Source organism: Taurulus bubalis (genome assembly GCF_910589615.1).
Source record: "Taurulus bubalis genome assembly, chromosome: 5".
Classification (NCBI taxonomy): Eukaryota; Metazoa; Chordata; class Actinopteri; order Perciformes; family Cottidae; genus Taurulus; species Taurulus bubalis.
In genome coordinates, this window is record NC_136593.1 from 17,833,080 (window position 1) to 17,860,411 (window position 27,332).

A 27,332-nucleotide genomic window follows, 5' to 3' on the forward strand; every position below is an offset into this window, starting at 1 on the left:
AGGTGACGTGTCCATTTAGGTGCAAGTGCTTTATGAAGTTGAAGTATCAGTTGAGACGAAGGCACTGAAAGGAGTTGAAGTTGAGTGACAACATGGAAGTGAAGAAATATGCAAGAAATGTCAGTTGAATTCGAAGTCCTGAAAGAAAGTGCCAGTTCAAGTGTATTAACCGAAAGACGGTGTCTATTGAAGTGTTGAGGTGTAAACATTACAACAGTGTGAGTACATTTTGTATGAAGAGTGGAAGTTCTGGGACTTAACAATAAATGTAGTTTTCATTCAACGGTGAAGACATTCGACCTGAGAGGGTTTGAGGCGTTGTTTGAAGTTAAAGCATTGAAAGGAATTGTAGTGTTAGCTGGCGTGTGATCAGTGAAAGCAGATTAACTCTCAATGTAAGAGATGAAAGCCGTGGAACTCTGTGTTGACCAACACAGTTTGTGATGCTGCTTCACAATAACATCATCAGACCGGCTTGGGCAATTATTCTCACAAAGCCATTAACAAGTGATTACTAATTAAAAGCAACACACATTCAAGGACAGCACAATAAACTATAAAAATGACATACAATCAAAGTGTTCGGTAAAAAGCAATTAGTGTATTTTTCTCTACGCCATGTGCTTGCTGGTGCCTTCACATGTTGTAAATGTCAAAAGAGCCAACCGAACTCAACGCTCTACTTTGTAGGAGCTCAAATTGCAAATAAGTATCAACGGCCATCCCAATAAAGGACATTGCCTCATTATTGTTGACAATTTGTGAGACAAGCCTGAAATATGCAATCAACAAAATAATAGAGAATTCAAATGACAACTAGTAATATTTAATACTTACAGTTTCCCTTTGAATAGAGATATTTCGTAATAATTGCTTATTTGTTTCTGATAAAACTTAATCATTCCTGTACATCTACTGATTTGATGTACTGTTATGGTATAGTATTGACCTGTTGACCACAATATGTAATATATTATGTCATGAAATTGAGTAACATTTGTATTTAATGCTGGCCTACAACTTACTTCTTCGCAGTATGAGCCACTGTAACTAACTTGGTGGTCGGTAAACTAAGCGTTGTTTTAGTAGGTGGAATGTTTACCAGTACTGTCACATTTTCTGCCATTATCAAGCCTCATTTACATTTTCATTTAATTTCATTTAGCTGACGCTTTTATTCAAAGCGACTTACAATAAGTGCATTCAACCATGAGAGTAACTCAGGACAACAATAATCAAGAAAGTGCAATTTCTTCAAGAGAGCCAAACTACAAAGTGCTATAAGTAAGTGCCATTTAAGTGCTACTTTTTTTTAATTCAAGGTATATGCAGATTGAATAAATCATATATACACAAGGTATATGAAGATTGAAAAAAAGACTGCACTCAATAAAAAAAATCTATAGTAGTACATGTGACAGGGGTTTAAAGGATACAGTTCTACAAAATAATACAATACAAACAGAAATCCTGCATGTTTAGTGAGGAAACATTGAAATCATTTTCATCCCATTTTCACAATAATAGTGTTAAATAAGCCTATAAAGGTAACCTGCGACACACGTGTAACAGTCAATTCTGGCAAAGACCAGCGAATGGATAAAAAATAAATAATTGAGAGAAAGTCAGGAAAATTCCCCTGCCAATGTGAGCGTAGAGATGCTGGGCTTATTAAACCTCATCATAATACTATTTATTCAACTTTGAAAATGTGAAATACAATATTGTTAACTGAGCCTTTGAAGCAAACATAATCCTGTGTGTCTATAATCCATATCCTGCAAATATGATAAGTAAAATGTGTAATAGGATATGTTTTATCAATTTAACTAAAATAAAAAAAACATGCTGGGTATATAATATAAAGTTTGTCCAAATTTGGATTTCATTTTAATTTCCTTCGGGGTCAAAGCAGGTCTACACCCTAGTGAGCAAGCACTGGGGCTTTCTAAAAGTAAAAATCAAGATCTCAACAATGCTTTGTGAGTATATGGTACAAGTTCAACCTGTTTTTCACAGAAAATGTTAATTTCTTAAGGTTTATCAACGATGGTCTGTACCTTGATTTACAATAGGCTTTAGTTAATATTTCCTGATGTTGACTGTAAAATCTATGCCAACCAATTGTAATACGTTATACCATATTTTTTTCCAATGGAATAAATCGCTGAGTCAGCACATTTTGAAACTTTTTTTTTTTGTTGAAAAAATGCATTTCCCCCAGTAAATCCACACTGATACAAGTTTATTTAACACCATAAGTCATATACAAGTGAAATATAAAGTTTGCTACATGAAAAAATTCAAATGTCACAGATGCGCGAAAATATGCGCAAATGTGCCGAAATGCAAATTTTGGAAACCTCGCCTGAATTCTCTCTGTACTTTACCCAATCTGACTTTGTTCTGCTTCACTTGTTCAAGTGAAAACAGTGCAGAGAGACTGTTCACATATTGTGCTATGATTTGGGAGAGCCTCAGGGCTTAGTGAAGCATCATTTCAAAGAGATAATCATCCTGAAAGTGCTTTTTTCTATAGACGGACCTGGAACTTCTATTTGTTCTGTGTTTCAATCTTTATTTACTCTTAGCCAGCAACATATATACTAATATTTAAACATCCGACCAAAAGCTCACAAAGGGTTGCCTTTATTATAACACCAAAATTATTCAATTAGCCCTTGTGGTTGCAGAGATACACCCTTTTTAGTTTGGGTATGCTATTTCGAGCTAAATCCTAAAAAATGCCTCGGTGCTTAACGGGGCTTAACAGGTTTTAAGAAAAGAAAAAAAAGCACAAAACGACGATTGACGACATTAAAGAAAGGCTTTTTTTATTGCCACACCACATTTTTTTCTTCAAATTGAACAATATATTAACTGTTTAAAGTATACTATTCAAATAGATAAATACAAAACACTTGACTTCAAACTACAGCTAAAAACTTTTTCACTTCAAACTATGAACAATATATTTAAAAAAAGAACAGACACAAGCATCAGGTGGCCTGATAGGGAATGTGTGCAACAGAACTCCACTCAGAAACTGAGTCATTATTAATATCAACTGGGAAAGCTTTTCTGAACCAGACAGCTGCTCTTGAATTCGGCAAACACCAAATGAACCGAGGAACAAACACGTCTCCTAATGACATCACTTTGGCTTGGAGCTCTCAGCTGATGTTCTTGCCGGTCAGCTGCGGTTCCTCCGCTCTGACGTTGACCTCCATCAGCGAAAGAGACGTTTCTAGCAGGAAGTTTCTAGTTTCCAGTTCAGGAGTCGTTTCCCTCTCTAGAAACTCTGAAGCTTTCTCGTCCAGATTCCAGCGTTTAAAACAGACGTTTCGGGGTTTGGCTCTTCTGCTTTACAGGCAATTGTTTTGTTGCATTTGCTGCACAGCCCGAAATACAGCCACGCTTTTGACAGTTTACCATTCGGCAATTTCTCTCTTAAAAGGTTGATGGCTAGCTAGCTACTGTAGCTATACAAACTACGATTGGCTATCGTTACCTGCTGCCGGGACGGAGTCATCAGAGTAGTGTAAAAAAAAAGTATTTCAATCGGCTCAGGCACCGAAAAGAAGAACCCACATCTGCATTGCGTTTCAGTCTGGTAGGCACCGGTTTTCGGTACCCAACCCTACTTGTCTTTTCTTTTTTTACGGTGACGTTCTGGCAACCACAGCTGCCGGCAATTTACCGTTAAATTTAACTTTTCACTAAAGTAACGGAATATACTATACAGCTGTACTGTGTTTTTCACTGAGAAAGACTGTAATTAGGTTTACAGTATAACGGCTGTTTTTAAAATAATTTACCATAAAAACGTTTATAACATAGCATAGTTATTTCTAAAGCAAATAACCGTAAACAGGTTTATGATATATCAGTTTTTTTTATAGTAATTTACTGTAAACAGTTCTCAACTGTGCATTTTACAGTTGAAAAACAATGTACTGTAATGTCTAATACGTTGTCGCTTAATGTTTTTACGATAAAGTTCTGGCATGGTGCCGCTAATCTGCCGTATATTAACACAGATTTTCTTTTACAGTGTAGAATTTGAAAAATCTCCTTATCCTAAACTTTCTATGATAGGGTCCTCAGTCCTCAATGGTCCATGCACTTTCTATTTTTAACAGCTCAGGGCACTGCTTCACTCAAAGTGCTTCCTCTCTGCTTTGGACTACTCTGTATCCACATGTTTAAATTTGCTGCTTTGACTTTTTGGGGGTTGATTTACGTCATATGAAGTGCAGTTTGTTATTCATTTACAGTGAATCATTTGCCCATACGACCATCAACTTTTTTTCTTCTTCCTATTTCAGACGAAATGCATATGATTGGCTGCGAGATCCGGGCTCCTCCTATGATTGGCTGCAAGATCCGGGCTCGTCCTGTGATTGGCTGCTCCTTGTTTCCGGGGCCCCGTTGTGCCCTTTCTGACGTTTCTCTCGGTCTGCCCCGAGATAGACTGGAGAGAATGGCTGCCAGTGGAGGTTCGCAAAAATCTTCATTGTTTTGTGTAGTAATCAGACTGAAATAACGCCTTCGAAAGTTTAAATGTGTATGTGTACGTGTCCGTGGAGTATCGTGTTGTAGCTAGGCGGAAAGAGTCGTGTCATGTTGCATAGTCGTTAACAGGAGTCGGGTTCTAAACGACTCCTCAAAAGTGTTGGTTGTCGTTAGCCTCGCTCTGCGGCTAATGCTAGCTGCCTGGCTAACTTTCGGCCGGTTAGCTTGCTACCCACAGCTGATTGTGTAAACACTTGTTTATGACAAGAGACAAAGGTTAGACAACTGTGGCTACAGGTACCGTCCTCGGTGGTGTCGCTCCAGACGGTGTGCTCCACAACGTTACGTCTCTCCGAGGTCGAAACGTTTGGTGCCTTTGAGTTATTATTGCCCTTTTAAATCTCGTAATGTTGTGTCAAAAGAAAGCTCGCTAATGTTAGCTCGGTGCCTAGCTGTCTGCTAAAAGTTACGCTTTGCTTGTCAACTAGCTAACGTCACGGTACGCTTTGCTGTTTTGTTTTTGTGAGCGATAACCAGACATCATTTCGACGAAGCATTAAGAGCCATTACATAGTTTGTATTCCTTCAGGTGCCTCTCAGCCCAGTTAGCCACCCACACAGTGGACGTTACTGCAGTCACCGGTCAGTGCGAGATGTTAGCAAGCTAGCTACCACCTGGCGAGACAGTAGTTTTCTACACACTCACGCGAGCCTTTGTCCTGTCAACACGAGGTGTTTGTTGGGAAAGTTTTGGTTCCTTGGCAGCTGAGGATAGAAGACGACAAATTAGTGAAACGCTGCAGCAGGTCCGGCCGACACTTGTGTAACTTGCCACACAACTCAAGTGATAAGAAACATGTTTACGTTGCGGACACGACTATAGGGGCACTGCATCCGCGAGTTTATAGGCCCATATGTTGTCCATGCCATCGGTCGGGCAGCGACAACAAACATGAAACACTTAGAGTGAGACACGTTCAGATGGAAACGAGTAAAAGGGGGTGAGATGTTTTGGGACTTGCCACAGTCATTTATATATCTGGACCGTGTGTACTCTTGGCTCATATACATTGTAAATCCTAATACCCAAATGGACGTTGCTTTTGTGATCTATTTTGAGACCAGATGTCACACTTTATTTATTTTTCAGTAAACATTTTGACAAGCATTTCGTTTTTTTCTTTTAGCATGGTAGAATCAACATTGTCAGTATTTTAAACACCTGTGTCATCTCAAATTAATGTTTCTGTTTTGCCCAGACTGCTCAACCATATCAAAGTGATTGAATTAAGGAGCTCATAAAGCTAACAGGAATAATGGTTTACCTGCTAGAATGTTAAGAGTCTTTATCAAATCACTTTTTTTTTAGTTATTTTTTTAAAGGAGTCCGTTCAAGTCTTTCAGTACGCTGTGTGGTGTTCATATTGTTTCTAAAGACGCTGTTGTGTTGTTTTTCTCTCTCTTTGTTTTGTTCAGAGGTAGGGAAGCTGTTACAAGTACAAAATGGGACACCTCCAAGCACCAACTACAATGGGGTAGACGCTGTTCATGCCTGTAACGTCCTTCAGCAGCTCAAAGCCTTGTATGATGAAGCACAGCTCACAGACATCGTTGTAGAAGTGGACAATGGCATGACTTTCTCATGTCACCGAAATGTCCTCGCAGCAATCAGCCCGTATTTTAGGTGAGCAATGTTGGATGTTTACAAATGTTTGTATTTTCCCACTTTAGTGGCCGATAATTTAACTGATAAATTATGCAATATGAAGATCAAACGTCCTTGTCAAGTTTTAGCCTGTTTGAATCTTCATGTAGTTGTTGCGTGAGAGTTGATTCATATAGTCTTAGCATTTGTGTTTTCATCACCATCAGGTCCATGTTCACCAGTGGCCTTACAGAGAGCAGCCAGCGTGAGGTCAGAATCGTTGGGGTGGAATCTGAATCCATGAACCTCGTCCTAGACTATGCCTACACATCCAGGGTCATGCTCTCGGAGTCCAATGTCCAGGCCCTGTTCACTGCAGCCAGCATTTTCCAGATTCCTGCATTGCAGGATCAGTGTGCCCAGTTCATGATCAGCAGACTTGACCCCCAGAACTGTATTGGGGTCTACATGTTTGCTGATGCGTATGAACATCAGGAGCTGAGGGAACGCTCACAGGATTACATCCGCAAGAAGGTCAGTTAAATATTAGCACAGGATTAGTTTCTTAACAGTAATTTGCTTTGTGGTTTCATGATTATTTCTGCTGCTACCATATTCCACTTTTCTTTAAAAAAGACATTGTGTTATTTGATTGTGGTAACTGGGCTGACTTTGTGACTAGTGTGTTTGGTTGCTAAACATTGAAACATTTTGTTTTTGTGGTAGTTCTTGTGCGTGTCATGGGAGCAAGAGTTCCTCCAGATGACCAAGGTGCAGTTGGTCAGCATTTTGAACAATGATGACCTCAATGTGGAGAAAGAAGAGCATGTCTACGAGAGCATTGTCCGCTGGCTGGAGCATGACCTGTCTGGCCGGGAGGCCCACCTAGCTGAGGTTTTTTCTCAATGCATCCGTCTGCCCTTGCTGGATGATGCCTTCCTTAGTCGGATACCTGCCCCCTTCGCTTGTGCTCTTTCCCTGTCTAAGGACCATGCTGAGGCCAAAGGCCGCCTCACTGGCACCAATGGTTGCCCTCAACGCCTGGGTATGACTGCATCTGAGATGGTCATCTGCTTTGACGCCGCTCACAAACACTCAGGGAAGAAGCAGACGGTGCCTTGCCTGGACACAGCCACAGGAAGGGTGTTCAAGCTCTGCAAACCACCCAATGATCTCCGGGAGGTCGGTATCCTGGTCTCCTCAGAGAATGACATCTTCATCGCTGGAGGTTACAGACCGAGCAACAGTGAAGTGTCCATAGACCATCGTGCAGAGAGCGACTTCTGGCAGTACGAACATGCGGGCAACCGTTGGCTTCCACGTGCACCTCTGCTGAGAGCAAGGATAGGCTGCAAGCTTGTGCACTGCTGTGGGAAGCTTTATGCACTGGGAGGCCGAGTATATGAAGGGGATGGGCGAAATGCATTAAAGTCAGTGGAGTGCTATGATGCCAGGGACAACTGTTGGACAGCAGTCAGTCCCATGCCAGTGGCCATGGAGTTTCATAGTGCTGTGGAGTACAGGGACCGCATCTATGTCCTCCAAGGTCAGTTAATACTGATTCTTGTGATGTCTTATTACTCATTCATTCAAAGTATTCAGAAAATGCATACAGTATTTGACATTTGTATGACAAACATACCTGTTAAAGCAGTTGACCACAGCTCTAAATTCCATTTACTTTTGTTTTCTGCAGGTGAATACTTCTTCTGCTTCGATCCCCGTAAAGACTATTGGAGTCATCTTGCCCCGATGAGTATCCCGCGCAGTCAGGGTCTGGCTGCCTTGCACAAGAACTGCATCTACTACATTGCCGGCATCTGCAGGAACCACCAGCGCACCTTCACCGTCGAGGTTTACGACATTGAAAAGAACACATGGGGCCGCACGAGAGATCTGCCCTTTGACCAAGCCACGAGCCCGTATATAAAGGCTATGCTGCTGCAGGGCAAGCTACACCTGTTTGTACGAGCCACACAGGTGATGGTGGAGGAGCACGTGTTTCGCACCAGCCGCAAGAACTCCCTTTACCAGTACGACGACGAGGCAGACATATGGACCAAAGTCTATGAGACACCTGACCGCCTCTGGGATTTGGGTCGCCATTTTGAATGTGTGGTGGCCAAACTGTACCCACAATGTCTACAGAAAGTGCTTTGAGGTCGCTGGTTTTGTGAAACCAACCTATGAGGCAGAGGGAGTTGTGTGGTCCTGCCTGCCTTGTGCCTGGTGTTACCGTGGGTTTGCACCACAAGGACCATTTTTGGTTACGTCTTAAGTCGTTCAAACTTTGGTTTAACATGATCAAAATGGGGTGCTTTTAAAGATTGCAGTATTTTTTTTCTCAGACAGCACCAACTACCCTCACTGATGCTTGTTTAACAAAACCGTACAATGATTCATAAGTGCAATTATCCTATTTTTTTGCTTGTTGTTGAGCCATGTTGTTCCATTCTTTGTTTTAAATGCATATAGGTTAGGATTTTTACAAATGATAAGCATGCGCATGAGGGTATTGGCAAGATAAAAGTGCCCTCTGGAGATAGATGCTACGTGTCAGCATAAAGTGAAAATCTAAATCTATATATATATATATATATATATATATATATATATATATAATTAATTACTATATAAACTATATATACATACGGGTAAGATGAGTACCATAGCTCATTAGTTGGTTGCTGGCTCTGAGGTTTGTTGTTTTTCTATTCTGTTCTCAAGTCTCTTCAGCTTATTTTATAGACAAGTTTTAATTTGAAGTGTGCTTGTGATTTACATTATTTTAGTGTTTTTGAAGCTTGTTTGGTATTTTTAAGGCTCCCTCTTCCTTCACATGCGTCAGTGTGTCAAACAATACACTATGTGTGGCTTCCGAGCTATTTTTAAGTTTTGTTTGAGATTCCAGTTGCATGGGGGCTCACACCTCCCACTCTTTGAGTTGGCATCCATTTTGTGTCACATGCTAAGACAACTTAAGTGAAATGTTAGAATACTCTCTCTCCACATTGGAGAAATAAGGACGGAGTCAAATTTGTGGCAACACTAAGTGGAACGTTCAGACCAGCTAACAGGCTTACCTCAGAAACTTCACATATGTTTGATTAGGAGAAAAGGGACATTTCAGGCCATAGTGTTGATGAAGCAACTGTGTGAAAAGCTCAGTTAAGCATTGAGCTTGGTTGAGGTTGTTTTTGACATCGGATTATAATTGTTTGAAAAAGGTTGAAAGCCTTCGTCTTAAATGCCAAACAAAAGCGCATTTGAGGTCTTGTTGTTGATCTGAACATTGAAACGATTTTTGTAGTAGCAATAAGTCATGGAACTGTGATCAGGCTATATTACGTTATATTACCTTAGTAAAAGTGCATTACTTGTTTTGTGTGCTTGTCTCGCTGGTGAAAATCACGACAGTTCCAGTGATTGTGTGGCTGTTGCATGGTGCAGGCTTGAAGTGATGGCGTAATTTGTGCAGATCATTTGGAACGCCAATGTGCCTGTGGCTTGAAAAAAGGGGGCGACAGATCCAAAAAACTGCTCCTCCTGACGACGAAGAATATCAGAAAAGTCTTACTCAGCGTTGCACTGAATCACTCTCCACTTCAGCAGTCCGGAACTTTTTTGCAAGCACCCTCCTGAACAAGCAGACTTTATGAACAAGTCATGGTGGCCCGGGTGTTACTTCATCACCCGTCGGTCCGTCTTCACACGCCATCCACACAGAGGGCACAAATTGTTGGTGCTGCTTTTTTCTTTTGTCTTTTTTTTTTTTTTGTTGACAATCTTGTATAGAAGAATTAATCCCACCACTCAGTGGCGTTCCCTGTGAAAGTGTGACATTTTCAGTGCCGTCAATTTCCTCATACAGGTTTTCTGTGTCATCTTTGCACTACACATTTCTCTTTGTGTTTTATTTGAAAGAGTACTCCCTTTTTTATTACGAAAAAAAAAAGGGTTTCAGTAACCACATAGCAATCATCAACGAGATTTACATGGCAACGGATACCGTCAGTAAGGACTTCAGGATACGATGTAACTTCTCCAAGAGAAGATCCACTGTTGGCTGACTTGGAGCTCGTGTTTTATTGGCCCGGCTTGAACAATGCCGTCAAACCAGAAGGTTTGAGCTCCATCCACACGTCTCCAGACGGCCATTTGAGAACCAGGAACGGAGAACTCTCAGGATTTCTACTGATACACAGTACTGTATTTAAATGTTTTTGGTATGTGTAATATACTGTACTATAGGTTTGCTGTACTTGCACAGTTTTTAAAAAAACTTCTCTTCAGTTTCTTTTATAACTTGAAAAAATAGATGTGATTTTCTTTTTGTTGTCTCCAGTGGCTGTTTTTCTCCTTCTTTTCTTTATGTAATTGCCTATTTAGTTATGGTAGACTAATCCTGATTTGTTGAGAAAAAAAGATCACCCCCACCCCTCCTTTGTAGTACAGTAGTATTTCTTTGTAACATCTCACCACAACTAAGCATTACAGATCAAGTAAATGGTTGCGTCACGTTTCATACACCAGTCATGTAATACAACAAGCTAGGAGGAGTTTGAGGCCTCGGGCTGCAATGCACAGCTCATTCTGGTCATTTACATGTGTCACTTATGGGTGCTATTCCATTGTGTTCATGCTTTTTTTCTTTCGCTGGTTTTGTCTGTTTTGGGTTTCGGGTTATAGTGGTGGTTGAGCTCAACTGTGAAATTCACATTGCACATAATTTGGAAAATAAAACTATTAAAAGTGAATCAAACGTGTTCATTTATTCTCTATTTTCTCTTCTTTCTTTTACAAGTATGCTATTATCTCTGTCGCAATCAAAGGGTGAAAACAAAAGTCATCCCACTGAAGTGACTTAGTTATGTCGGATGTTGTAACTGTGACCTTTGGGAGGGGGATAGTCAGTCTATAATGTCATGTGACCAGCCGAGCTGCGAGAAAGAGAAAAAAAAAAGACTCCCATGTCACCAGTCCGCGCGCGTAAGTGCGCCTGTCTGTGTGTGTGTTTGAGAGACACGTGACCCGTCGTCAAATAAAGCAGGAGGTTGAAACTTCTGGTCACCAACTGTGGAGAGGAACGTGCTGCGAAGGCGCTCGGTGAAAAGGTAAAGTCTACTCTCAACTTGTGTACAATACACGTGGCGTGTTTCTCGGAAAGTTGCGGGTTCAGTGACACGGCAGCGACGTTGTGTGTGACTGGTGGTTTTCCACAACTGTCCATGTGCGAAGTATCTCCTCCGGTCCGACGCGTTTCAATGGAAGAGGAAAGATGACCACGAGCCCATCTCTCATTGAGGGCTCGCTTGTTTTCTAGTTTGATGTTGACGTCGAGGTGTAGAGTAAAGTTTGTGCAACAAGCTAGTTGGGACTCGCTAAGTGTGGACGTGAAGCGTTTCCTGCCGGAATTCTTTGTTGCAGTTTGTATCTGTGAACGGAAGCAAATATGTGTCCCGTCTGCAGATGCCGACTCGCTAACTACTCCCACAAACACAACTGCACATTGTGTGTGTGTGTGTGTGTGTGTGTGTGTGTATATATACACACATATATATATATACTTTCATAGATACTGTATTCATCCCCAGGGGGGCATTTGTTTGACAGCAGCAGGCAAAGTTACATAGGAGACATACAAATATTAAGTATGGAAAATAATATATATAGTATATACAATAGCAGAGCAGAACACATTACATTTAAGAAATTAAATAATAAAGACAATGCAAAGTGTGTGTGTGTGTGTGTGTGTGTGTGTGTATATATACAGTGAAGAAGGCATACAGTCACGTGTTTGCTCCCTTAGAGAGGCTCAACGATGCTCCACTTTTATTTCTTCATGATCTTATGAATTTGTTTTTTTTTCTTCCACATTTCTCATATTATTATTGTGAAAATATTGATATTCAGTTATAGCCTTGTGCTTACAAACATATGACGCATGTAAACAAGCCGTTCCACAGAATCACTTGTGTTTTACTTGCCATAAGTTAGTACATGTATCAGAATTTATGTGCTGATTAATTCGGAAGTTATATATTCAGTCTTTTTTAAATTTAGCGATATGTTTTGTTTTAATAACACAATGCCACTTATGTTCCCCTCTGTTTGGACAGGAACATGTCCCCTGCTCCAGCAAATGAGTTGGGCCACAAACCCCTGGATGGTGGTTGGGGCTGGATGGTGGTGGTTGGCGCCCACATTTCGATTGGATTCGCGTACTCCACGCCTAAAGTCCTCTCCATTTTCTTCAAGGAGATCCAAGAAAACTTGGGGGCCAGCTCCAGTGAAATAGCGTGGATCCCCTCCATCATGCTAGCTGTCATGTATGCAGGCGGTGAGTTCATTCAATTGGTACATTACGTTACATTGACCTGCCCATCACTGGCATTCCCTGTGACCAAACAAATAGTTCACACATCAGTTTCTTTATACTATTAGAAAAAATGTTAGGTAACCGGGATATTCACTAATGTGCCTGCAAAGTCAGGGAAGAAGAAGAAGACTGTGGTGATATAGGGCCTTATCTAATTTTCCGATTTGGGGCTTCTTCGTCTCCTCAAATGCTCTAAAAGCTAAAGGAAAGGTGCTTCAATACTTCTTTTCCTATCTCCTTGCAAGGCAAGGCAAGTTTATTTGTATAGCACATTTCAACAACAAGGTGATTCAAAGTGCTTCACATAAAACCATTAAAAGCATCAAAACATAATGCAGATTTAAAAACAGTTAAGAAAACATTAAAACAGTCAATAAGCAAAATAAAAAATAAAAGTTGAAAAAGCAAAATAAAAAATAAAAGTTGAATAAAAGTTGCAGTGCAGTTAAAGAAATAAAATGCAGTAGTGAGATGCAGTAATTGAATCTGGTTCAGTTAAAGGCAGCAGCAAACAGAAAAGTCTTCAATGTGGACTTAAAGGAGCTGAGGGTCTCAGCAGACCTGCAGCTTTCAGGGACCTTGTTCCAGATGTGTGGAGCAGAAAAGCTGAACGATGCTTCTCCATGTTTAGTTCTGACTCTTGGAACAGAAAGTAGACTCGTACCAGACGACCTGAGGGGTCAGATGGTTCATAAGGTAGCAGCAGATCACAAACATACTTAGGCCCTAAACCATTCAGTGCTTTATAAACCAGCAGCAGGATTTTAAAGTCAATTCTTTGTTTGACAGGGAGCCAGTGCAAAGACCTCAGAACTGGAGTGATGTGATCCACTTTCCTGGTCTTAGTGAGGACTCGAGCTGCAGCGTTCTGAATCAGCTGCAGCTTTCTGATTGACTTTTTACAGAGGCCTGTGAACACACCGTTACAGTAGTCAAGTCTACTGAAGATAAATGCATGGACAAGATTCTCTAGATCCTGTGGAGACATAAGTCCTCTAACCCTTGATATATTCTTCAGGTGGTAGTAGGCTGATTTTGTAATTGTCTTGATATGGCTGTTCAGGTTGAGGTCTGAATCCATAACTACACTTAGATTTCTGGCTTGGTTTGAGGTTTTTAACATTAGTGATTGAAGCTGAGCGCTGACTTTCAATCGTCGTCCTTGGGACCAAAAACAATTACTTCTGTTTTATCTTGATTTAATTGAAGAAAATTCTGGCACATCCAGTTATTGATTTCTTCAATGCATTTAGCCAGCCCTTGTATGGGACTATAGTCCCCTGGTGATATAGTTATGTAGAGTTGTCATCTGCATAATTATGATACATAATTATGATACATTATGATACATGAACATGATATGTTATCAACAAACCACTCAACTGTTCATGAAAACAAATAATATGCCTATCTTGCAATGATTTAACAATCATTTCCACACAGATGTGCACTAATTGGGATTCATGTTCATAAATGTCAGTGGACAGTGACAAACATAAAAAAAAAAAGATGAGATGTCTTCTGTACTAAAGAAAACATCTGTTTGATGTGCAGAGTGAAGCAGGTGTGTTTACGTTCAGATGTACCAGAGATATGTGTGTTTAGGTGCGTGTATGTGTGCACACGTCTGGCTCGGCGAAATGAGGGGACCTCTTTTTATTTATTTTTATGTATTAATTTTCCTATACTCTACGTGGGTGTACCAGTGGGTGGGGTGGGTATGTTTGTATATGTCAAGAAGAAAAGATGGAAGTGTCAGTTGAAATGCATGTTTGCAATGTTATGTGTCTACCGACATTTCTAAATAAAAATAAATCTAAAAAAAAAAAGAAAACATCTGTTGCGCTTGACTTCACGTGAGTTACTGCACCCACTGAAATAGTGTTAGCGTTTCTAATGAGAGGCATGATGTTAGTTAGCATGTGTTGCTCACCTGACTTAAATTTAACTATCCACACCGCCAGTGACGCTGGAAGTCAGTCAGAGTTGTGGGAGGGGGATAGTCAGTCTATAATGTCATCTGACTAAGTCCTGCACTTTAATTTGAATGGCCAGGATCATTTTTATTTGATGATACCAATAATCATAACTTTTGACAGTTCTTGAAGTTTTTTTTACTTAAAACTTTGCAATCAGTTTGTACCATTATTACTATAGATAACGCCCCAAAAAGAAAACTTGTTACAGTTGAATAATTATTTTATTGTTTACACATATCGCAGCAGATTTTTGAAAAACTGAACATTGTGTGCAACATTGCGCATTAAGAAGCATATAGTGTATTTAGCTAAAACAATAATAATAATAATAATAATAATAATAATAATAGTAATAATGCCGGACAGTGGAGATGCAGCCATTACATACAGGAGTCGAGTGAGGATCTACCGACCCCACGGATGTTCATACAGGCTGCTGTCCACAGGTCACTGTTTATGAGTAGTTTTGCTTTTCCTCTCCAACATTCAAGTTCAGCATACCGGTTCAATACCAACTGTATGTACTTTTTTTTTGGGAGATCGAAGCTCTGAAAGAAGAGTATTGCTGAGAGAGTACATGTGGTTGGATGCCAGAAGAAGCGTTCCCTTTCTTACACTTACACATCATTATCGGCTTTGCAATGTTTGAATCTACACTTGGGCCTGTAACAGCAGTCAGACTAGGCAACAGTTGTCAGCATGCAGGCACTACTTCTTTACAGAGTGGTTCTCAACAGCTTCTTAGACTAGCAATGCCTGCTGGCGCTCACCAGCCCTTCTATGAGCGGTGATTAGATTAACCAAATGGTGATGTTTCTCTCCCCGGGATGTTTCATGTAATGGTTTCTTTTTAAATGTTTTTAAAAGATAAGATGAAAGTCAGGAAAAATAAGGATGCTTTTGTGTTGCGTACATGCAACACAAAAGCATGTGTTGCAAAAGCCTCCGTCTTCTTTTCAATCCTTTTAGTGATCTTGTGACCAGATAAATCTCGTGACCACTTACGTCTGTCTCTAAACAGACAACAAAATGCAGCCTTATTATACATTGGAATGGGATTCAGTTGTTGACGGACGGCTTATTCAGCAAACAAATAAATAAAAATAGTACTTGGCTCAACTTTTGCTGGAATTAAATCCACTGACAAGGTGCTGCGCTGGCCAGTCAATTACCTGCAAACACACATTCCATGCAGATTGCTCTGTTACGGGATTGGCATGTTTCTTTGGCCTCCCTCACATATTTGATAGTACACTACACATCCTCAGCACTGAGTTGCTGGATCCACGCTACATCTCGTCATAGTTCTAGTTTGAACCCAATTTTTGTTTCAACCACAAAGTAGCAATGATAGATTAGCGACAGTGACAATTTTCATTGGCCACAAAGGAGTCGGTATAAACCTTTTACATCTTTTTATCTCCCAAAACAAAATGCAAAGTCCTACTGCTTTCCCAACAGTCAAAACAAATTTAAAATATCTTTTCCACAGTGTGTTTGAGAACTTTGGAAAAGTTATTGGACAACACAAAATAAAAAGTCTCGTGGAGGCTTAACTTGAATATATCAGGAGCTGCCTTCAAGGTTACAGGACACCGGGTGTGTGACTCACCTGCTCTCGACTCGGAGAGGCTGAACTGGTGAAATATTCCCCTCCACTGTGGCACAGGGCTTCATCATATTGTCCTTGGCGAAGCTTCGGCAATGTCACCCAGTGGAGGAGAGAGACAGGGGGAATATATCAGAGGAAGGTTCAGCACACTTGGGTCTGACACCAGTTCCCCATGGGAGAGACATGACAGCCTTTTCGGAGAACCTCTGACTCAAGAGGCCCGAATGATGAAGTTATAATGGAAGTAGAAATGGTGGTAGTGCGGGAGATGCCCTATTGTGACACGGCTACACACAGAGAGAGATGATCTATCTTTGACCCCCGCAGGCACCTGGTTAACTATCTCAACAGTGGGATGGATATTTTTATTTCTAACGCTGTAGTTAAAGTGGTACAGCAGGCACAGTTGTTGAGGACAGTTCCCAACAGCTCGGCTTGAAGCAAGAAAGAAAGAAAGAAAGAAAGAAAGAAAGAAAGAAAGAAAGAAAAGAAATTCAAGAAAACTCTTAATTGTGACTCAGTTGTGGTTGCTTTGATCTTTAAGATGTGTGTTTTCTTTTCGGAATTGTGAGGATTAACTGTTTTTCTTTCAACTTTGTTTTCATAAAGTAAATACTTTTGGGTTTTGGACTGTTAATAAAACAAAACAAGACATTTCGTCTATCTGCATTGAGCTTTTGGGAATTGTTGTTGTTGACATTTTATATACGGCTGATTGAAAAAACAATGAGCGGATTAATTTATAATGAAAACAACCCTTATTTGCAGCCCTGTGTCCTCGTAGATTATTTGTTTGTGGAATAACACTGGTTGATGACACTCTGTCATCAACCAGTGACAGAGTTGTCGTGGAGGCATTGCTACACACTAACAGACTCTAGTGTATAGTAATGCACTGCAGTGATAAGATGGAGGGAAATGCATTGAAGAGGTGATGTTCTGTTGACGGTCTTAACTGTTCTTGTTAGCTTGGCCTATATACACTGCTGTCTGCTGGCTTGATCTTTTTTTTTTTATAGTCCATGCATTGATTTTATATCAGTATGGACGCTTACATATTGTTTTGGAAAATGAAAATACTTTTGTTCGCACAGATTCAGTTTAAGGCAACACGCTTTCCCTCTTTGCACAAATCTGCTTCCTCGTGCGCTGATAAATTACTCATCAGCCGTGGTAAACATGCTCTTGAAGTCAGGAGGTGTTTGCCAAACATGTAATCCTCTTATGACTTACTGGGCCGTTTGCAATTATCATCATCCACACAGCAACACTTCCTTGAAAAGGGGCTGAATGTAAGAATTCAATAATCATGGCAGCATATTTAGTTTGATTGATGCTCTCTATATAAATTGAGTAAAATAAATATATTTATTGAAGCGATTGGTCTTTAAACAGCAAGGAGAGGAAAGAAGGTTTTCAATTTGATTTGCTGCAGAAGGACTAGTGGTGCAATGTCACTCTTTCAGGCAAGGTTATGAATGAAGGGAAGAGTGACAGCATATAAAAGGCTGTTTAATTGCTGATTGATCATGGAGTGTGGCATTTTACATTATATGGGGAGAGTATAATGAGTCGCCAAGTTGCGTCGCAGCGGATGCAAAAGTTTGAAGGTGTTCCATCATCCGTTGTGATCTCCTTTTGCCCTTGCTTTAGAACTAGAGGGAGGACTGGTGCTGCTGCGTGAACCCTTCATCGCCAGCAGTGGCCACGTTTATTACAAACTAAGTACTAACTGTTTACATTTGGATGTAATATAATAATTCTGAACCCTTCTGTCTCTCTCTCTCTCTCTCTCTCTCTCTCTCTCTCTCTCTCTCTCTCTCTCTCTCTCTCTCTCTCTCTCTTTCTGTTCCTTCTCTTTGCAGGACCGGTGAGCAGTTTGTTGGTTAATCGCTTTGGAAGCCGGCCAATAGTCATACTGGGTGGACTGCTATGTGCAGTCTCTATGGTAACCGCTTCTTTTGGGGACTCCATCGTTTACCTCTACCTTTGCATTGGCGTCATAGGAGGTAACGTTCTTGGATCTTTTTATTTTTTTACAATGTCTTGTTGCTGCCTGAAAAGTTTGGGCCAGGTTGATATATTTTACTACTGACATACTGGCTTCCATGGATTGTTACAGCCCAAAGTAAGACACAGTACCCATGTGCTTATGGGTATAATAAGCCAACTAATTCTATGATGATGATCCTCGGTGTATTTACCTCTTTTCTTAGCATTTCCTCCAGTCCTGGTTAAAACAGTCTGGGGTAGGGGAAGTTTGCAGCGTTTCATTTCCTTTCAGAATCTCTGCGTTGCCAGATCTCCTCCCCTTACTTGACTGAGCTGACGTGCTGATTGTCGGGGGCCCAGGGCATCTGCCCCGGCTCCTGGGGTGCAGTTAGAGCACCAAGGGGACCACAACCAGGACGGTAATTAAGACAGGCCTGTCCCTGATCCCAGCGAGGATGGTCGTCCGTGGCCCTCTGTGCCCTCCCGTAGGCTCCGATCATGGTCGTCACATGGGGGCTCCCCGCCACCCTGAGAGGCTCATTACCCTGCCAAGGACTGTTGTGAAGGATTAATAGGCCCAGCAAGTGGCTGGGCCATGTGTGGTGCCCGGGGGCATGTGTGTGCCCTGCTCTGCTCCCCTGTGCTCTGGCGCACCTCTCAGACATATGCTTACACACATGCATACGCAGATACACACGCGTATAGGCAAAATGATGAAAAACATCCCAGACTTAGTGAGCGGCTTTTGGTAAATACGTATCCTTGTATACTCAGCTCCTAGCCTAATTTGATTGATTGTCTTTCTTTGTTGTCCCTCGTTATTTTTTTTTAGGAGGAACTGTCATTTTTAAGTAGGTATGAACCATCCAGGGCAGCTTAATTGTCATGATAGAAGTTTGTAGAAACATTAAATAGTGAACACCTTTTCCGCTGTGAGGTGCAAAAGTGACAGTGTGCAGGGATAGGGCACCCCTCTTCATAGAGTGCTTCCATCTGGTTTTTCTCAGAGGCAGTGAAGTATTCAATTCAGGTTAGTTTCATCTTTTTTTGTGACAGCAGAAAACCCAGAGGTTCAATCCCAGGTGGCTGTACCTCTGGCTCTGGCAGTGTTTGCTGGTGGGAAGCTGATGAGGAATTGTGTCTTTATCACGTCACTAGAGAGTCCTACTGTTTGGTTAGGTCACCTGCATGGGCGGGGGTTGCATGTGTTGCCATGCCTCACCTGGGGGCTGTGGTTAGCTGATGGGACTTTGTAATATGTATTGATAATTACCCCGACCAGTAAACACGGAGATAAGGTTTAAAAACAGTGGCGAGTTTCTTTAACACTTTTTCTATAAATCTTACCACTCTATAAATCCTCTCTTTAGACCCACTATTAGATATTCACAAAAAGCCGTTTTTGAAACCAGAGAAAACGAACCAGAGAAACCAGAGAAGACGATTAAGTTGTCTTTGGAAAGAGAGAATAAAGCACCCTAACCATGTACCTGTAGCTCTTCATCCTCATGGAAAATAGGGTGCTATTAAATTGAATTTTTGGGTAAAAAGGTAAGCGAGTGAATTTATTACCCTCTTACTTCTATTTAAAAGAAGAAATGATTCCTGAAATAATTTGAGCATCCTGTATTGAGAGTTTAGCCAGCAAATGTGAAATGAGATGGAACCTTAATGAGCACCAAGCTGAATCAAACTTGATATAATTTCGCGAGCACCCTTTGGAGTTTAGGTACAGGAAGGGTTTCTCACTGAGGCTTTTTGAAATGTGACTGTGTTTTTGTTTTTTCAATCCGTGTACTTGCAGGCTGTGGACTCTCCTTAAACCTCAATGCATCTCTCACCATCATCAGCAAGTATTTCCTGAAGAAGCGTCCTTTAGCTAACGGACTAGCCATGGCTGGGAGCCCAGTGGTTCTTTGCATCATGGCCCCTGTCAACCAATATTTACTGCACAAGTTCGACTGGAGAGGGAGTCTCCTCATCCTCGGGGGTCTGATGCTCAACTGTTGCGTTGCTGGGGCCTTGATGAGGCCTGTCGTTTCTCATCGGAAGCAGAAGAAAGTGGAGGAACAACCAAATGAGTGCACTAAGTCAAAAACAAGCTGTATGAACAAATCCAAGAACTTCTTGGATTTGACCTTCTTCAAGGACAGAGGCTTCGTCATCTACCTCATTGGGAACATTATGTTTATCTTCGGTGCCTATGCGCCCATTATGTTCCTGTCAGCCTATGCTATTAGCCAAGGCGTAGAGGAGTACTCTGCAGCCTATCTGCTCTCTATTATGGGCTTTGTCGACATGTTTGTTCGGCCTGGCACTGGCCTTATAGCCAGCAGCAAGTGGATCCGGCCAAGGATCCAGTACTTCTTCGGCTTTGCCATGGTTTTCAATGGCACGTGCCACTTACTCTGCCCACTGATCAAGAGCTATGCCTTCCTGGTGGCATATGCTGTATTTTTTGGAGTGGGCTTTGGCATGGTTTTCGCCCTGATATTCGAATGTCTGATGGACCTGATGGGAAATCAACGCTTCCCCAGTGCCGTTGGACTGGTCACCATCATTGAGTGCTTCCCCATGCTGCTGGGACCACCTGTTGCAGGTAAATGCGCACATCGACCATAAACTGTCCAATTACAGATAGTCAGAATGTTTGACTTACTGAAATAACAGGACTGATATGTACACATTTATACAAACACACACATTTTTACAGTAGAAATAAATAGCCAGTTTGGTGCAAGCTCCTTTTGTAAATAGTGCAGCACTGACTTTCAGCAAAGCAACGTTCTCCCTTTGTGTGTTTTTCTCTGATTTGGTCACAGACTGTGTTGCAGAAGACTAAAGTTTCTTGCTAGGTTGTCATTACTGTAAGTTTATCACTAAGGCTGTTATGGGGTGCACAAAAAAGTAATCATAAATAACAATTGCTCAGGCTTGTATGAAGTATACTACAGGATTTTGCCTCCATACAAATTATGGATCACAAATCCAAGCTAAAAAGCTGATTTTTTTTTCTTTCTTTTTTTTCCTTAACATTTTGATATGGGATATTGAAAACAACTGACGCACAGTCTCGCAAGCGTTTTGTGTGTTACTCTCCGCCTGTGTGTCCTGTGCAGTCATTGGATCTAATGAATGAAGCTGTGTTCTGACTGCATGACCCAACCGTGATTCCAGTCTGAGACAAACTATTTTTGAAGGACAGACTGAGAGGCAGAACTGTAGCCCTGTGCTTTTTATTTTATTTTTTATAACCCTATGAGCATATTATATGTTTTTAACCATGAACAGTAGATATTAAAAGGTGACTGCACCAGAAGGCTAGGGTTTATGTATCTGGTTAAATCTTTTGTCCTCAATTGATCATATGAATCGTTAACATGAAGTGAGTCCCTTCAATACATGTTGTCAGTGGGGACTTATATAATGGGTTACAGTCCCTTTTACTTAATTGTATTGCTCAGCATCAACTTACAAGCGGCTTCACTCTTTTTGTTCACCATCCAATCAAATACAAAAAAAAAGCCCCTTTTAATCCGGTCACTTACTGTATATCTCCAGCAGTCTTCTGTCTCTGAAAGGGCTTCAGATTGAAGTGTTGGACAGTTACCTTCATGGTCTAAACAACTGTGTAATCCTAAAGATATTGTTTACCCTCTCTGCTTCCCTGCCATTTTTGAGATTAGTACACTTTTGAAAACTCCCACTCTAAAACACTCTTCTCTTGAGTCGGTAAAAACAGAAGTATGCTATCTAATGACAGTAACGGCCTCTGAAAAAAGAGCAAATCGTTTTTAGTGTCAAATTGTCATCAACAGGACAAAAGCACTTTGAATTGAGGTATTGCTGCTTTCTGCTGAGGTCACTACTGACTTGTGAAATTATCTCAAAGAACCATTTTCACTGTGTTGAACACATGTTGTGTAACAAAGTGCCACATAAGTAAAAGAAGCCAGCTGAGTATGGCTTTGCAGTGCAGACAAAATAATTTTGCATATGTCAAAGTTGTATATAATCATAGAGCAATGGCATGTGCATTGTGTCAGTCAAGAGGTTTAGGTGAAACATAAGCAGCAGATACTTTTCACAGTTTCAGAATTCTACATTTTAATTTATAATGAAACTAGTTGTTATTTGCTGCCCACGGCAAGTTATTTACACAACCCAAACTCACAAATTTGTCCCAGTGGGCTTCTGTACAACATACTGTTGAACATCCTCCATCTTTAGCACTGCAAAAGTTAATTGAGGTTGATTGGCCTCAAGATGGTCTCTGTCATCATTCATCCTCATGTAGAAAGAATAAACTAGAAACTATGCGCCACACAAGTTTTAGCCAATTTTATCATGTGGTTAATCACATTAACCACATGCGTGTATGTGGAATGAGTGTGCGTTTTCAAAAGCACAGAGACCTTTCTCAGCTACGGTGCTAGTATTGTATAAGTAAGTGACGTACTTAAAAAACTGTCAGGCTCAGAATAAACAAAATGGTAAAAGTTCTAATTTGGTATTCAGCTTGTGCACCACTCAATATATCAACATTCAAGAGCTGTCTCTGTAGTGACCTAGGTAAATACACTGAGGACGTGCACGACTTTATCAGCTGTACATATCGGCCCACTGACAAACTTTTCCTTTGCCTCCAACCGGAGTTCTAATGAGGTGAAAATGAAGAGGCCCCCCAGTTTGTCTGGTGCGACCCTGTTCTGAGGCGCTCATTAAATAGGGTAAATAAGTGCCTCCCTGCACGTCTCACATTCTCCTCCAGAGGGCACAATCGTTATATCTCCCCCAACAAGTCCGCTTGTTACTGCACCCCCAAACCTCCGGGTCAGTCCAATTAGGAGGAAGTGAGGTAAGTGGGTGTAATTAGCCTTTTGCTTTGGGTGTTTAATGACGCTCAGTTCAAACTCCCATTGAAGTCCTGTACCTGGGCCATAATTAAGCTGTGAATACATTAAAAAAAGAAAGAGGTGACCATGCCAGATGGATTTAATTACCGCTCAGCCAATCAAAAGTTGACCTAATGAGGGTGATGTCATTGTCGCAGCAGATGAGTGCTATCAATCAGATGGTACAGACTGCATTGAGATCCAAATACAAAGTGACCCCTCCTCGTATTGTACAAGACATTAATAGTACATAACACACACACACACACACACACACACACACACACACACACACACACACACACACACACACACACACACACCTTAAGGAGACATACCAGGACAATGCCCTTTAATTTAATAGATTCTACACTTACTTGAGATTGTAAAACAAATGGTTAAATCATTTTTACAGGTATAGTGCATATTTATTATGACTTTCAAGACGATAGAACTTAGTCCTTCTCAAAATAATTCCTATGTTAAATTACTCTTTTATTGCTTCAATAAGGCTCTGAAATTGTATAAAAGGAAGGATTGTTATATAGTGAGATGGACAGACGGACAGGAAGTCATACATGCTGAGACAGAGAGATCCTCCACGCCTAAAGGGGGGTGAGGGGTTAAGACCCGGAAAACCTGGAGGCTTAAATCTGATCTAAACTACATTTGTCACTTTTCTGCAGACTTTGGCTCGATATTTATGGCTCTGAGAATGGGACTCTCTTCTGATTCGTTTTGGTAGCAGCCGTCCAAATTGCCTTCCCAGAGATGCAGGCAGAGCCAGAAAGGGTGTAATGGCCCTCTGTCATTTCCGACATGGCTCTTCTCAAATTGGCCCCTGCTCACTTCTCAATCCCTCAAACACACACAGAAGCCAAGAGTTTGGTCTTGCTCTTCACCTTCAAACTTGTAAAGTGGTCGAATAAAGATACTATTCAGTGACATATTGTGTGAGGCTTTTTATGGTTTACAACATGTCCGACCGTGTTTTTGTTTAGACATCGTGTGGCATAAAATGGGTACAAGTGTTGCTTCCTCGGATTGAAATATCTCATCTTTGTCCCCTTCTGCCCTTCTCCACACAGGGTTACTGGTGGACATCTATGGCTACAAGTATATGTTCTTCATGTGTGGCTCCGTGATCGTGGCTGGAGGGCTCTTTATCTTCGTCATGAACATCTACAACTACTACATGCTGGAGAAGGAGAAGCCAGCAGAGGTCAGGGAGCAGAACCAAATGACCATAGAGAACCAGGACCAGGTGACCGCCTCAGCCTAAAGAGAATAACGGAGCCCAGAGAGATCCATGCCCAAAGAAAGCAAATTAAATGGCAATTAAATGTAACTCACCAGTCAGGAGGTGCCGTTTAATTATTGCATGAGAAGAGAGTCTGACGAGATGACACGGTTTTAACAGACTCAAAGCTGAAACGGTGGGAAACGATGGAGAAAATATGACGGCAATGTGGCATTTCTGTTTGTTTCATGTATTCATTGGAGGGATGTTACTGTGTCTCCACATCAATCTGATGTTTTCAGGACTATTTTTAGTATCTTCAGCGGAAGTTTGAGTAAGAAACGAGTCACATGCTTGTTTGTGCAAAATTCTCAAGTCACAAGGAATGCATCAATGCACACGCCTCAGTATCAGTTATTGTTCACTTCTCTCTCACATGATTGTGAACAAACACTTTCTGTCTTCATTCCGAGCCGTTCGTTGCACGGTATTCTAACCGTCCCATGTTATTTGTTATTGTCATAATGTACATAACCTCAGGAGACTGTCATGAAATCATAAAACTGGTTTGGCACATGAAATACTGTAGCAGCCAGCAAAGACATGGAAGTATTTGAAGTGCAACTATATGCTTTACTAGTGCACAACTTGTAACAAAACCTGAAGTGTTGCATACCATAAAACTTCAATTAAAAGCCTGTTATTGCGTCGCGGAGCCTCTTTAACGGCGGTCTCGATTAGACTCCGGGTGACTTATTCCAATATGGACATGCCACGCATCGTGAGATTGGTCAGATTTTCCACAATTAAATCGTTCAGTTAATTTTACGGAAACCACGAGCATCAAAGTATTATTCATTCAAATTTACCGGCATAGTAAATAGGGCTAGACCCAATGCCATTTATTTTTTTACATTCAAAACTTCTGTTGGTTTAAAAACGAAGCTTTGAATGTCTGCTGTCATATTTTGTCACCCAAAAAAAAAGATATGTATATCTATATGATTTTGTGCCATTGGGGTTTTATAAATGTAATTTCATAGTGCTGTTAGATTGCTACTAGACCGCCCTTTTAATACATTTGTTTTGACCAGAGTGAAGGGTGAATTCCAACACATTTTGTTTGATTTAAAAACGTGAAATTGTATCCATCTCTTTTCAATAAATCGTCCCAAATAGACGGGCTATTAATTGCAGTTTTATGGTAATAGTGTTTTAAAATTGTTGTCAGTCTTTATTTAATTTGAACATTTATGCTTAAACACGTTATAAAATATGATGTTTGTGTCACAATACTGTAATAATAATTCTGTCTTGACATTTAGCAGTGACATTTGTTATTTGGACGAGAATGGATTTGCAAGCACTGTTAATTGATTTGTTGCTGTGTGTATTTGCACATGTGAGTGTGTTTTGTTGGAGTGGGTGACAAAGAGAGAATGTATTAAAAATAATCCTAAATCTTGATACTATAGGTTTTATATCCGGTGGTTCGAGCCCCATCTCAGCTAGTCCATGTCGATAGACACTTAACCCCTAATTGCCCCCCGTTGCTGTGTCTACGGTGTACAAAGCAATAATGTAAGTCGCTTTGGATAAAAGCGTCAGCTAAATGTAATGTAATATTCCAAGATGATGGCAGCTTTTTGGATCCTGTTAACCAGATAATTGAAGCATTGTTTTGTTTAAGAGCTTTATTTCATCTTATACGCACATGTGGCAAACCATGTACCTCTGAAACCATGGATAACAACTATTGTTAACCTTCATAAATCCTTTTTTACTTATTTGTGTGTGTGTGTGTGTGTGTGTGTGTGTGTGTGTGTGTGTGTGTGTGTGTGTGTGTGTGTGTGTGTGTGTGTGTGAGTGTGAGAGAGAGAGAGACACACGGACACGAGAGAAAAGGCGTCAAATCCAGATCTACCACGTAGCCTCTCGGTGTGGTGGCTATGTCCAATTTTTCACGACAATTAGAAGACTGGGGAACAAGTTTAGAAATGTCAGCAGCTTAAGGGCGTGAGCACCTAATGAAGCAACGCCCGGGTGTTCCAGGCGGGTGCTTGGAGCTGAATGCAGCTCCACACGCATCAGCAAATCAGTGGGCCAATAAATTAGAAATGCAGGCGCACTCACACACACTGGTGCTATCTCCCGTCCCTTCGCTGAGTGTTAGGCAAGGTCTCTGGACATGACAAGGTGGAAAGGTACCCCAGAGGCGAGGCAATGGGCGCTGTGACCGGGAGTCTGTATTATGTTTCGTCTCACCTCCGGTTCCCCTCTCGCTGGCTGAGCCTCCCTACAATGTTCTCTCTGAACTCCATGACGGTTGTCCTCCATCCTCAATGGTTAAAAAAAACAAAAGAAAGACTTACGGGTCCCCCAGAGGGGTTTTTAGTTGTACAAACTTATGAATAACATGCTATGAGGCAGTTTTATATTCTGCTTTATTTTGTAGTAATTGTATAGTATGAATATAGCTGCAATGCTATGTGGTTTGGTTGTCAATACACTCAAGTCACATCTCCCCTGAGATTCACATGAGGTTCCTCCGGAGAGAAATTCTCTTTCCCTTGATGTTCAGACTTCTTGAATTTTGGGTTTTAGTGTCTTGCTCAAGACACCTGAGCAGGATGCTATATATTTTCTTTAATTGCTAAATGAAACGGACTAAGTGGCATCCATGTTGGCAAAAATAAATAAAAAGTCCATGAAAACGGAGAGAAGCTGTGATTGAGTGTCTTACTCCTCTCTTAAGGATTACCATGTATGACCCTCTCACTATACAGCAAGGAACCTGTCTGTGTATCTGTGTGTGTTTGCATGCCATGGTGGGCTTGGTGCAGTTTGGACACGCGACATGTTCGATTTTAATTAAACTTTGAATAAACAAGCGAAGAGCGCACTGTGCAGCAGCAGCAGGGGCGGAGCTTCAGGGCTTTGCAAGCTGCTGCTGATTGACGGCTCTTCACTTTTGCTGCTGCGTGGTGGATGTACTTAGGCTACGACCAAACTTTCCACCTTCCACGTCCCTGCAGCACCTCTGGGACGGGGAGCCAAGCAATCAATGTGGTT

The 27,332-nt window shown here is 41.1% G+C and overlaps 2 protein-coding genes across 2 annotated transcripts; both read left to right on the forward strand.

Moving 5' to 3' along the window:
- Nucleotides 1–4,333: 4,333 nt before the first annotated feature.
- Nucleotides 4,334–8,320, forward strand: kbtbd8 (kelch repeat and BTB (POZ) domain containing 8; the record flags this gene model as incomplete). The annotated part of the gene is given in 6 exon segments (XM_079218760.1): nucleotides 4,334–4,499; nucleotides 5,952–5,983; nucleotides 5,985–6,199; nucleotides 6,388–6,694; nucleotides 6,887–7,706; nucleotides 7,857–8,320. Coding segments are annotated over 6 exon segments (2,004 nt in total).
- Nucleotides 8,321–12,286: 3,966 nt separating this feature from the next.
- LOC306737057 (monocarboxylate transporter 2-like) lies at nucleotides 12,287–24,302 on the forward strand (the record flags this gene model as incomplete). Its single annotated transcript, XM_079218761.1, has 4 exons — nucleotides 12,287–12,503; nucleotides 17,999–18,142; nucleotides 19,930–20,724; nucleotides 24,109–24,302. The coding sequence occupies 4 exons, from the start codon at nucleotides 12,287–12,289 to the stop codon at nucleotides 24,300–24,302; spliced, it is 1,350 nt and encodes a 449-aa protein (XP_079074887.1).
- Nucleotides 24,303–27,332: the final 3,030 nt, after the last annotated feature.